This window comes from Anser brachyrhynchus, assembly GCF_964034855.1.
Source record: "Anser brachyrhynchus genome assembly, chromosome: Z".
NCBI classification, from domain to species: Eukaryota; Metazoa; Chordata; class Aves; order Anseriformes; family Anatidae; genus Anser; species Anser brachyrhynchus.
The window spans coordinates 16,957,960-16,970,730 of NC_137697.1; the positions used below are offsets into that span (position 1 = coordinate 16,957,960).

The 12,771-nt window shown below is 36.2% G+C and overlaps 1 protein-coding gene across 7 annotated transcripts in view; it reads left to right on the forward strand.

The window, feature by feature from the left end:
* The window catches only part of IPO11 (importin 11), a 110,876-nt gene that overhangs the window by 47,456 nt on the left and 50,649 nt on the right, over positions 1-12,771 (forward strand). For all 7 annotated transcript variants that reach the window (XM_080574115.1, XM_080574116.1, XM_080574113.1 and 4 more), the window contains 6 exons: positions 1,664-1,697; positions 1,871-1,911; positions 3,130-3,246; positions 5,389-5,502; positions 8,577-8,692; positions 10,325-10,401. In XM_080574115.1, coding sequence (XP_080430241.1) covers positions 1,664-1,697; positions 1,871-1,911; positions 3,130-3,246; positions 5,389-5,502; positions 8,577-8,692; positions 10,325-10,401 — 499 coding nt within the window. The remainder of the gene's footprint in view (positions 1-1,663; positions 1,698-1,870; positions 1,912-3,129; positions 3,247-5,388; positions 5,503-8,576; positions 8,693-10,324; positions 10,402-12,771) is intronic.

Here is a 12,771-nt window from a genome sequence, read left to right on the forward strand (position 1 = left end):
AAACTCAATAACATCACACTTCAAAGTCTGTTGTGTTGTGCAGAAAATAATCTGTTGGGAAGTTTTGAGGGAGTCTGTGGATATAGTGGAAAACAAGTTCACAGGCACGAAACCAACCTTTAAGATGTCCACTAGGTGATGAATCTGGGAAAATGAATGGCAAGAGCAACCATCTGTTTTTGTAACAAAGTTGTGAGGAATCTTGAGATAGATCACTTATTAACTCAGGAACACTTTGTATAGATAAAACAAGAATATTCTGTGATACAGTCTATCTGGTATACAATATTATTTAAGCATCAACATAGCTATTGTCTGCTGACAGATTGTGATAAATGTCATTGGTTGCTAATCTGAGCACAACTCTGTGGTTTCAATCAACAATTTCAGTTTACCAGCAGGTGAAGTTAAGTTGAGAAGCTGTATTAGTGTTTTTTATTTTGAACAGACCTAGCATCTACCCAACAAACAAAACGAAAAAACAAACGAGACTGTCAAAACCTAGCTAGTTTGTTAAATATTACTAACTGGCAATCTAACAGTTACTTCCGTGATTCCAGACAGCTTTAGCAAAAACAGGATGGATTTCCCTGCCAATGTTATGACTTCGTAGTTAGTGCTTTCCCGATATCTACCAGGGAAGAACATGCTACCTTTTGAGTTTGATTTATTTGCTTTTTGGGTGACAGCAAGATATGAGATAATCTCAAATTAAACTCCTTCACTGTTGTGAAAGTTTCTTTCACATGCTTGTGATAGAAAGATCTTGCTTAATTCTTTCTTGACGTTTGTGAAGGTTTTTCTTGAGTAGTTTTTCCAGGTGGTTTCTCCAGGCAATGCCAAACTAACTGTAAAGGATACTAAAATTAAAGCAAACAAAAACATGTCTTGAGTTGAACTAACCAAATTTCTTTATCAGAAATAGTGTGGCCAACAGGACTAGGGAAGTGATTGCTTCCCTGAACTTGGCCTCTGGTGAGGCTGCACCTCAAATAAATACTGTGTTCAGTTTTGGGCACCTGACTACAGAAAGGACATCAAGGTGCTGGAGTGTGCCCAAAGAAGAGCAACAAAGCTGGTGAAGGGTCTAGAGAATAAGTCTTATGGGGAGCAGCTCAGAGAGCTGGGATTATTTAGCCTGGAGAAAAGGAGGATCTGGAGACCCTATGGCTCTCTTCAACTACCTCAAAGGAGGTTGTAGCAAGGTGGGGGTCAGTCTGTTCTCCCATGCAGCAAGCGATAGGACAAGAGGAAATGGCCTCAAGTTGTTCCAGAGGAGGTTTAACTTGGATACTTGGAAAAATTTCTTCACTGAAAGGGTTGTGAGGCATTGGAAAAGGCTGCCCGGGGAAATAGTTGTTTCACCATCCATGGAGGTATTCAAAAGACAGGTAGAAGTAGTGCTTAGGGACATGGTCAGTGGTCAGTAGACTTGGCAATGCTAGGTTAATGGTTGGACGTGATGATCTCTGAGGTCTTTTCCAACCTAAATGATTCTAGGATTCTATGGTTCTGTGATTCCGTAACCAAATTTCTTAGAGGATGACAGAACACAAAGAACAATTCAATTACTAAAATAACTGGTTTGATATTTTTAGATACTATGTTGATAATCAGGATAATGTTTAATCGACATAAGTGTTATGCATATTTTGTCTTTTAGGTTCGTATCGAAACTGCTACAACACTGAAGTTAAATATCCTTTTACTAACATAGAAACTTGATTAATTCTAAATTAGATGTTACTGGAAAATAAGCAGCTTTAAACTTACTACCAACATTTTCACATTATAATTGTTATGTATTCATAAAATACTAGCTTACTGTAGTCTTGTGCAATGAGTATTATTTTCCTTAATGGCTTTTTACCTGTTGATGACTTTGAGTTCAGAACTGATCAGTTCTTACCGGTAAGAGCATTTATATGGATGTATTCTCATGAGCTGGCATATCTGTAGAGAAAGGCAGGAAAAAACATCATGTCCTATTTCTTCTTAAACCAAGCTATTTAGTAATCAGTGTGTATGTGTGTGCATTTATTATTAGTTTTCATAGGGCAGAATGTGAAGATTCATGTTGCTGCCCTTAAGGTTGCTGATGTGCAATATTCAGACAGACAATTCAAGACCTCTCTATTATGATTATTACAATTTCTTCTTGTGGTATTTAGTACTATATATACCAAGCGTTACCAGATGCTAAGATTTTTCATGCTCAGACAGTATGTATGCTGTTGTTAGTGAATAGTTTCCTTCTTACCTGTTTCAAACAGTACTTTCCAGCATTCTGTTGCACATCAGTAGTAAGCATAGACATGTGGTTAAAATAGTGCATTAAAAACCTGGATTTGTTTTCTTATTTTGATGTTTCTTAACTTGGTCATCATTGCTGGCATTGAGTAAATAATAAAATGCTACTTACAAATGCAGCAAAGATGTGTTTTGATATTTAAATTTAGCAGGTGTTTGTCCTCATTAGATTATGACCTCTGTGTTAATTGTAACTCTTTGGGGGGAGGGAACAAAATGCAGAGTGTATCTATACTCTGAACATTGGAATTGGTTAAGATGTCTTTTTAAGTTCAAAATCTAAATTTTACCTGCTGATCCAAGAGCTAGAAGACTATACTCTTGCTCAGACCCTAGCAAAGTGTTCCTTCTGGAGTGATGGCCTTCAGCTTCATAGAATTTTATTTGTGAAATCATGTTCATAGTATCTGAAACATGAAAATTATCTGTGTTCAGATTGATTACATACTTCAACTGTTATGTAAGAGCATATCTGAATTCTGTAGGTTAGTCTGTGGACATCTAGTGTACATTTTTCTAAATGAAAGAGTAACATTTTGCACACTTCATGAACTTTCAAAGACACTTTATCTTTCGGTGTTGTAAGCATACTGAAAAACTGCCAATTCATATCACTGATTCGAAAAGGCTCTTCATGGAGAGGGTGGTTGAGCACTGTTTGGACAACACTCTCAAACATAGGGTTTGATTTTCGGGTGGTACAGTGTGGAGCCAGGAGTTGGAGTCAATGAATGTTGTGGGTTCCTTTCGACTCAGGATGTTCTGTGTTTCTTGGATAGTATTTTTGATGGTCTAATCCCTATTTTTTTTTTCTTTTAGTATCTGGAATCCATGTTCACACTGCTCTTTCAGCTACTTCAGGAAGTAACAGAATGTGACACAAAAATGCATGTTCTTCATGTTCTGTCATGTGTGAATGAAAGAGTCAACGTACAGGTATTTTTTCTTTTAGAATTCAGACAGTGTTAGCTTTGTACTAGCACCACAGAGAACTTACTGTTTTTTGGCTTCTGCAAAAATAGTAGAAAAATGGCATTGGTTAGTCGACTGGTTATTGTTATGGTAGGTGCCCGTATTGTTTCCTTTATTTGGTCATCTACTTTTTAGTTTTCATTTGTCTTTTTGTGTAATATTGTTCTTGTTCTGTTACTATAACTTTTTAAATTACTATTTATTTTTGGCATTCACTCACCCTTTGGAGTACAGAATGAATTCCTCTGCTTATTTTAATGCATTTCTTGCAATTTTCATGATTTCCATTTTGTATTCTAATTGTATCATCTTACATCTGACCTATACCTTTATTAAACCTTATATATTAAAAGAGACATTTTTGGGGACAAAATGCTTTACATTCCCAGGGAATGCAGTTAAATTTATTTCTCATTGGCATGGGTAAGGGTCAGGATTGCCTGTACAGTGCTAGTTAACACAAAGTTGCATGCAGTTACCAACTTTCTGCTGAAGTATATTGTTCGGTTTAAACTTAAAAGATGATATTTTTGCAGGTGTTAAAATGAATTGTTGACTGCTTTTGTCTCTTTTCTGTTTTGCTGTATTATTCTATTAAGGTCAGAGACAGTGCATGCTTTGTAGTTTCTCCACCTTCTACAAGTAATCCTGTCTGAGAGCCAAATGTAGCTCTCCTAATTTTTCATCGTAGGAAAAGTCAACGTGACAGCAGATTTCCCTGCATTTGTTTTTATATCAGCCATGGAAGCAACAGGAAAAACAAGTTCAGTAAGAGTCTTTATGAGTCTGTTAAGGTTAATTCATTATTAAGTACTGTAGGAAAAAAGTAGACTAAAGTTTTAGCCCTGTAGCGCATCATAGAAAAATTTAGGTTAAGACAACCATCTGGAGGTACACTGCAAGCCCACAGCATGTCAGAGGTTATTCAGGACCCTCTTCCAGCTGAATTTTGATTATCTCTGACAATGGCAATTCTGCAGTCTTTGAACTGAGCACTTGGTGTTTTATAATAACTATGGATAAAAGCTAGCATCTGGCTATTGACTCTTGTTTCTGGGAGAAAGCAGTTGGTGTGTGGTTTTATTTGTGCTTTCTTTTTAGTAGGGGAGAAACTTTTCAGATGACACTTTCTGTGAATTTTATGGAGGTCGAAAGGGTTTATATAGGTTTTAGAATTAAGTTCAGTGTCTTGTTGTGGGCTCTTTCAGTCTTGTCATTATCACAGGGTAGATGTAACCCTGTAGTGATTCTGTCTTTCTCCCCAGAGCTGACAACATTTAGTTTGAACTAGAATTCAATGTGAAGTGACAGTTTTCTTATTTCTATTTAAAATTTTATATCATTCCTTCTCAAAAAAAGGTCTAAGTTTTGATCTACATTGGAACATTTATATCTGAGTTTACTTTGTTTTTCTTGCTTTTTGTACTTTTCACCATTTTGGAAAACATCTTAAATTTAAAATAATCTTTAGGGATTGATAAATGCTTAATTCTTAAGTCTTAAGCACAGAAAACAAAACTCTAGCTTGTTGATAGTCCTGCTGTTACAGATGTCAAGAGAATAGACATACACTTAAAATGTGCAATAGGTAACATCATGGGTATTTTGCTTGCAATTGAGAGTTTGTGGTTCTTTGAAGTCCTGTTTTTTTTTTCTTCTCCGGAAATATGATCATGATAGATGTAACAGCTTCAGATTAGTGTCCTGCTCTGGAAACTTAGTATGTTTGAAAACTTCATGTAAAATAGCATTCAGCAACCACATTTATGTCTCTAAGGATCCTTTTTCCTGGCACTGCTTCTGGTCTTCTTAAAGAATTCAGCAATTGTGTTGTAGTGCAGACGCATATCATACAGATATTGAAACGTCTTCAGTTATTAAGTTATTGTTCATGTTCTATTTAATACTTAAGCTTTTTTGTCACCTCAAATGTTACCATAGGTAGCATGTTGTTTTCAAACCACTGTTCAGTCAGAAATCACTTCAGTCGCAGAGTAAGGGATATGCTGTTTAAGGGAGACCTTAAATCTGTCAGAAATCATGTTTGGGGTAAATTAATGGCATTTTTTCACATACTAAGAAACACATTTGTGTTTTGAACTTCAGATACGACCATATGTAGGATGTTTGGTTCAGTATTTACCACTCCTTTGGAAACAGAGCGAGGAGCACAATATGCTACGGTGTGCCATTCTAACCACCCTAATCCATCTTGTTCAGGTAAGGTGTCAAAAGTACAGAAATGTTGCTAGTGTCTCCACTTTTATCAGTCATTTCTGCAGGTTCTCAGTGTGTGTGTGTTTGGGGGGGGGGTTTACATATTTATATAGATAAATTTAGATATACTTTACATATTTTGGCTTTAAAGACTATTTTTAAATGCCATTTGGTCTTATAATAACATAGTGCTATGAATGAAGATAACCACAGGTAATGTTAAGTATTCAACTGCTTTGTTTCCAGAGGGTTGTTCAGGAAAAGCAGTTCTTTAAGCAGATATACTTGTGTTCTGGAGCATTTTAGTTTGGTTTTATAATCTTGGAATTGAACCTCTTTTAGTGTCTGTGAAGCATCTTGTTCTGGCTTCCTTTGTGTCCCAGAAGACATTAGGAATGTCAGTCTCTTCTGACAAACAATGTATGTGCTTCAGACTTCAGCAGTGCAGGTGTTCCTGTTTCCCCATTTGTTTTATTTGGCTCCCAAGGATGCAAAATTCCTATTTTGGCTGCAGGCTTCATGTGGAAAATGAGCCATTTCTAAATCATAGGCTGAGAAGTAGGCCAACATAACTAGCTTCAGAGTGGTGCCTGTTTTTTTTTTTTTTTAATTTGGCTTTTTAATTCAGGCTATCATCAAATGTTTATCGTTTAAATTCTAACTGTTTGGATAATGTCTTTCCAGGTTTTTTTTGGCATTAACTAATTATGGGTCATCTTGTTTATTTAGCATTCTGACCCTTCTGTTACCATTTTTACTGTTGTCTTTTTACTGTATAACCTACGATACCTGTAATGTGCACTTACAATGATTTCTGCAACATTATGTAGCACATGGGAAAAATACTTTTTCTCAGCTTTTATGTTCTCTTCTGCTTTGTTCATGTGTAATATGGAGCAGAGATAATAGCAGCTTTGAGCTGCCTGCTTTGTTATATAACAGATTTGCATCACATACGCTTGTGTTTGTATTTCAAATTTTTATTTTCTTTTGAGAATTCATCCACGCTTATAAGTCTCTTCTTGAGTATACTTGAGTATTTCGGCTTTCTCAATGTATGTTTTTAAAATGGTATTGTCAGAGCTATTAAAATTTCTTTGAGCATGGTCTGTCACCTTACCTTTGTTAATGACTGCAACTTCTAAGTCTAAGTGCAATAACATAAAAGTAGTAATACTGAGAATAAAGGTGAATACAATGATTCTCAGACCATTTTGTTGTAGATTTTTGTAGATTTTTTTGTAGTTCTGCATGTTGTAGGAAACTTTTCGTGGCCCAGAATATATTGGTGGTGTTTATCAACATTAGGTTTCATTTGCACATAGTTGTTCATTTAGTTAATTTTGTTCACTTACTGTCTTACGGTTCTCAGAGATCGAGAAATCTAGGTAACTTTTATACCTAGATTTTGCTATATAACATTAATAGCTACAGTATGCAATGTTATATCTAGAATGACAGTTGCTGGTAATCCGTAGTCAAACAAGTTTTGACCTTTAGGGGGGTGCAAATTCCTGATGGTAATTTGCCTTTCTTTCCTGCTTTTCTGTGCTATAGTACTATGAATTCTGTAATTCTTCTATAGGCTTACTATAAGTACATTACAGAAATTATTTGCTGCTTTATCCAAAGATAATGATAAGATCTAGGTATAACTAAATCCTTAAATCTGAAATAACAGGAAATATCTCTGCTCTTGGCAGAAAAAAAATACAAATAAAATGGAGTAAGTTAATTAAAAAAAGAATAAAGCAATCTATAACCATATACTGCCTGCAGAATTAATGCTATTAAACACTTCCCTAATATGCATTGTATCCCACCATCCCACCTTCTCTAGTCCATACTGTATCTCCAAATAAATAAATAAATGTAGAATTTGCAAGGATTATGAAGGGCTTCTAGGATGTAGGGCAGCTTCCATACAGGAAAAGACTGAATATGCAGGCAGTCTTGAACCTGGGGAAGGGCATGACTAAAGTGATATTATTAGAGGTCTATGAAAACATTAACAGCGGAATAAAAGTGTAAAGGGAGCTGTTATACATTACAACTAAAAGAAAAGTTACGGTTCTTTTAAAAGCGAGGTTAGTTCTTTAAAAAAAAAAAATAATAATAATTCCATAATGCATAAATTGTGGAATTTCTTACAGACCACTATGTAGGCCAAAACAAACTCAAAAGAGTTTAGACACATTTATGGAAGGTTCTTTTTCTTTGCTGTTGTTTCTCTTTTACTCAAAATTTGTTTAACAATAGGAATAATAAATTATTCTACAAAATAAAACCTTAATTGAAAAACATTAGATAGTTTTAAACTTAAGTTTACAAATATTAGTAATTATATAAAAGCTGCATTCAGTTAGACTTAGTTCTCTCTTGTAGTAATATTGCAAAATGGCCAGTAGTTTCCAATTTAAGAATTCCAATCTTTGTAAAATTAGTTTTAATTTATGAGTAGCTTCAACAATGGTTATCTTGAGTGTATTTTTTATTTGTTTTTCTTTTTTATTAACTGATGAAAGAAAAATGTGTTTTACATCATTGGGAAGGAAGACATCTTTGTATATGACTCATGGATCACTTCAAAAACAAACAAAAAACTTTATCATTAGTCTGTGAATCTTTGTTTAGGAACAAAATCAAACCCTTCTCCTGTTCTTAGAATGTGTCAAAAGATTTAGGATGTAGTAATGTCGAAGTAGTTCATTTCTGATCTTTAGCATAATTTATTCAGCATGTAATCATTTAGTATTTGTTAAAGCTGTGAGTTTTTCAAGAAATGGAATGACTAGTGAATGTTATTTAGGAATGTGTATTGTTCTTGCCGACCATTAGTAGCTGCTCATTCTCCAAAAGTTTATATAAATTTCTCAAGACTTGTTGAGAGAGAGCTCAAATATCAAACTAAGCAACTTCATGTTGTATGAAATGGAAGCAGGTTCAGTGTTTGATTTCTCAAATACGTGTTTACAGTATATAAATAGAACAGCATTACAGATCTTTTTCAGTTCTATCCATGAAATGCTTAATTTTTTTTTGAAGCATTTTACATATTTTTTTATCTACTTTTACAGGGCCTGGGAGCAGACAGCAAAAATCTCTATCCTTTTCTACTTCCGGTTATTCAGCTAAGTACAGATGTTTCCCAGCCTCCGCATGTCTATCTTCTGGAAGACGGTTTGGAGCTATGGTAAGAAAATTTTTTATCAAATGTAATACTTAATTCTTCTTTTTATATCTTCAGAAGAAAAAAAAAGGAGTATAACAAAAGCTTTCTAGATATCTTACCTTTACATCATCTATACTATACATTTTCTATATAGTATATATATATATATACTATATATATACTATATATAGTATATATATATATATACACTATACTATACATTTTCTAAGAAGTAATGTTAAAACGTTGGTAAAAGAAACACAACTGAAAGTGACTACTTTCAGTGACTACTGAAACTGCCTCCTTTTTGAGGCAGTTCGTAGCAACATACGGCTTTGTTTAGATAATACACAGCAAGACAAAGTCTAGAATCTCTTTTAGTGTGCATGCTGAACTAACAATTTGACATGCTTGACTTGAGCACAATAACCCATTGGTTCTCAGAGCTTGTTGCTGGAAGAGATTGTGTGTTTTAAAAGAATAAAATGGAAAAGTTATCTTTCAGGTGTCTTGCTATCTCATGCTATCTGGTGACTGAACATAAAATAAGAAGTGGCACTGATCTATTTTTAACTGCCACCTATAAAGGGAGAAAACTTAACCTGAAACAAATTCAACACATTTTTTTCCTACAGGATAGGAATATATTAAAATTGTCTTAAAACAGTGAGAGATTCATTAGATCTAAATTGTAAATAAGTATCCGTAGTTCAAACGCCTAATCTGAAAATGATCTGTTTTACGTTACAAACTAAGATCTATAATGCCATTGGTGGGGAGGAGCAACTTTAAATGGCAAGATCTTCACAAAATTTAAGACAAGGTTTCAGATCAGAACTTTCATATTTTATCTTACCAACCAAAACCGTTCTATGATTTATTAATGCTGATCTTAAGGTGGTTGTTCTGATGCCTGTGCTGAAGAATGTATATGGTATTTTAAGTTGTTCTAGAGCATCAGAGATACCTGAATGGAGCTGGCAGAAATGTCTGGGACTCTAAAAACTATTTGAGCCAGCTTCTGCTGTAGCTCTTGAAGCACTGCACATCTGGTCCTTACACCATCAATATTCCCATCTTCCATCTTCTCTGAGTTCAGCCCAGGATCCCCAAGTCAGATGCTTAAACTTTCTCACTGCTCCATTTTTGAGGTTTTGTTAGTTTGTGGTTTTTTTTTTTAAACCAACAACCCTCCTACCTGTAAAACAAACAAACAAAAACCACCAGTAGCATATCTTTGTTTTACTACCTTAGAAAAACCGATGACTCAACTAATGTGTATTTTTTTTCTCAGAAAGCGCAGTCAGGCATTAGAATAGGTTGCCCAGGGAAGTGGTGGAGTCACCATCCCTGGGGGTGTTTAAGGAAGGGGTGGACGTGGTGCTTAGGGACATGGTTTAGTGGGTGACATTGGTAGTAAGGGGATGGTTGGACCAGATGATCTTGGAGGTCTTTTCCAACCGTAATGATTCTATAATTCTGTATATTGTAAAAGACTGATACTGGACTTGAAATATGCTTCAAGCAATTGTTATGTTATTTTTGTGGGTCATGTGCATGATTACTTCAAGTTGCAATGCTTTACATCTGTCAAAATGATTAGTCAATGTTACTCATAAGTCATCTGAATTATTTCATTTAATCTGTTCTTAGGTTAGTGACGTTGGAGAATAGTCCTTGTCTTACACCTGAGCTCCTGAGAATATTTCAGAACATGTCCGCCCTTCTTGGTGAGCCTTTTACTAATAAAACTTCAGTTTGCTTTTTTTTTTTTTTCAACTGCCAGTATTGTTACTGAAAATCTAACACCAAATTTGCTGAGTTTTACTGGTATGGGTTATATATTTGCCTGTTCTGCTTACAGCCATAATGATGATTTCCAGTTTCAAGAATTGAAGTTTCCATTATTAGCTTTACCATTATTTGGTCAATAATTACATAGGAGGTTTTCAAACTCCCTAAATGTTTAAAAGTGTATTGGACAAGCAACACTGAAATTAAAGGCAGTAGTTTTGCCTGAGTTGTTGCCAAATATAAACTTAATAATGGGAATTGAAGTTCAGATTTTTTTTCTTTGTGAATAAATGCAGTATAAAAATTTTGCACTTCAATTTCATTATATAAATATTTTTGCTTAATGAAAGCTTTAGTTGTGCTTTTTTAGGCTATGGAGCTCATGTAGCAAATTTTTTTTTTTTTTAAGGAATGTTTTTATAAGATTACAGAAACCGGCTTTCTTCTTACAGATTGTTTTTTGGCTCTTAATATTTTATTCTGACTGAAGGTCAGTAGAAGGTTGCAACACAGTGGGTAGGCAGAAGATAATTCCTCCTGTTACACTGTTGCTTCATGTACATTAGGTCTCTAATGACAACTGTGCTCAGGAAAGTTGTATTTTGTACTGGTTTTAGTACAATCTTATCTCCAGATACACCTTTTAGTTTCTGTAGCTGCCCAATACTTACTCTTTATCTTCACTCATATCTACAAACATTCCCTTTCTCCTCCTTGTTCTGTGTTAATAGCAGGTAGTCTGCTATGGGAAACTCACAATATACAAGTGGTCATGATTTTCATGGTTGTATCACGCTACCACTCCACTTGTGTTAAGTTCAGAAATGGCCTGTGTTTGTGCTTTCCTTACGTTTGCTGCTTCTGTTTTTTGCCTACCCTATTCTGCCTAGTTTTCAAGCAATAAATTCCGTGGTAGTGATAGGTATGAATGGAAACCGTGGCACATTCTTCAGACAAAATGTGGATGTATTACTAAATCATAGAAACAGATAGCAGTTGGCTTTCTGGGTTGCAAGAAGACATTGCTGGCTCATGTTGAGTTTCTCATCAACCAGAACCCCCAAGTCCTTCTCCTCAGGACTGCTGTCAATCCATTCTCTGTCCAGCCAGTACTTGTGCCTGGAATTTCCCTGACCCGTGTGCAGAATCTTGCACTTGGTGTTGCCGAACTGCATGAGATTCACAGAGAGCTACTTCTCAAGTTTGTCAAGGTCCCTCTGGATGGCATCTGTTTCCTCCAACATGGTAACCGCACAGCTCGGTGTTGTCGGCAAACTTGGTGAGGGTGTCCTCAATCCCACTGTCAGTGTTGCTGACAAAGATGTTAAGTAGAGCCAGTCCTAATACTGACCCCTGAGGAACACCGCTTGTCAGTGGTCTCTATTTGGACATAGAGCCATTCACTGCAACTCTTTGAATGCAGCCACTGAGCCAGTTCCTTATTGGAGTGGTCCATCTGCCAAATCCATGTGTCTCCAATTTAGAGAGAAGGATGTTGTGTGGAACAGTGTCAAGTGCTTTGCACAAGTCCAGGTAGAGGATGTCAGTTGCTCTTCCCTGTCTACCAAAACTGTAACCCCCTTGTAGAAGGCCAGCAAATGTATCAGGCATATGTGCCCTTAGTGAAGCCGTGTTGTCTGTCACCAGTCACCTCCTTATTTTCCATGTGCCTTAGTGTAGTTTGCAGGGGGATGTGTTCCATGATGTTGCCTGGCATAGGGGTGAGACTGACTGGCCTCTAGTTCCCCAGGTTGACTTTTTCTCCCATTAAAAAAAAAAAATGTTATGTTTCCCCTCTTCCAATCAGTGGAAACTTCACCGGACTGCCACAACTTCTCAAATATGATTGACAGTGGCTTAGAAACTTCACTTTCACTTCAAACCAGTTCCTTTAGGCTCCTTGGTTACATCTCATCAGGTCCTGTGCACTTGTGTACTTTCAGGTTCCTTACATGGTCTCAGACCTGATCCTCTCCTACAGTAGGCGGTCCTTCATTCCCCCAGTCCCTGCCTTTGCCTTCTGTGACTCGGGTGTTGTGCCTAGAGCACTTCCTGGTGCAGATTGAGGCAAAAAAGTCATTGAGTACCTCAGCCTTCCTCATTTCACGTGTAACCAGCTCTCCTGTTTCCTTCTTGAGAGCACCCATGTTTTCCCTAGCCTTCCTTTTATCAGTGATGTACTTGTAGAAGTCCTTCTTGTTGCCCTTGACCTCCCTGGCCATATTCAATTCTACCTGGGCTTTAGCTGTCCTAACTTGACCCCTGGCTGCTCAGACAACATCCCTGTATTTGTCCCAGGTTACCCA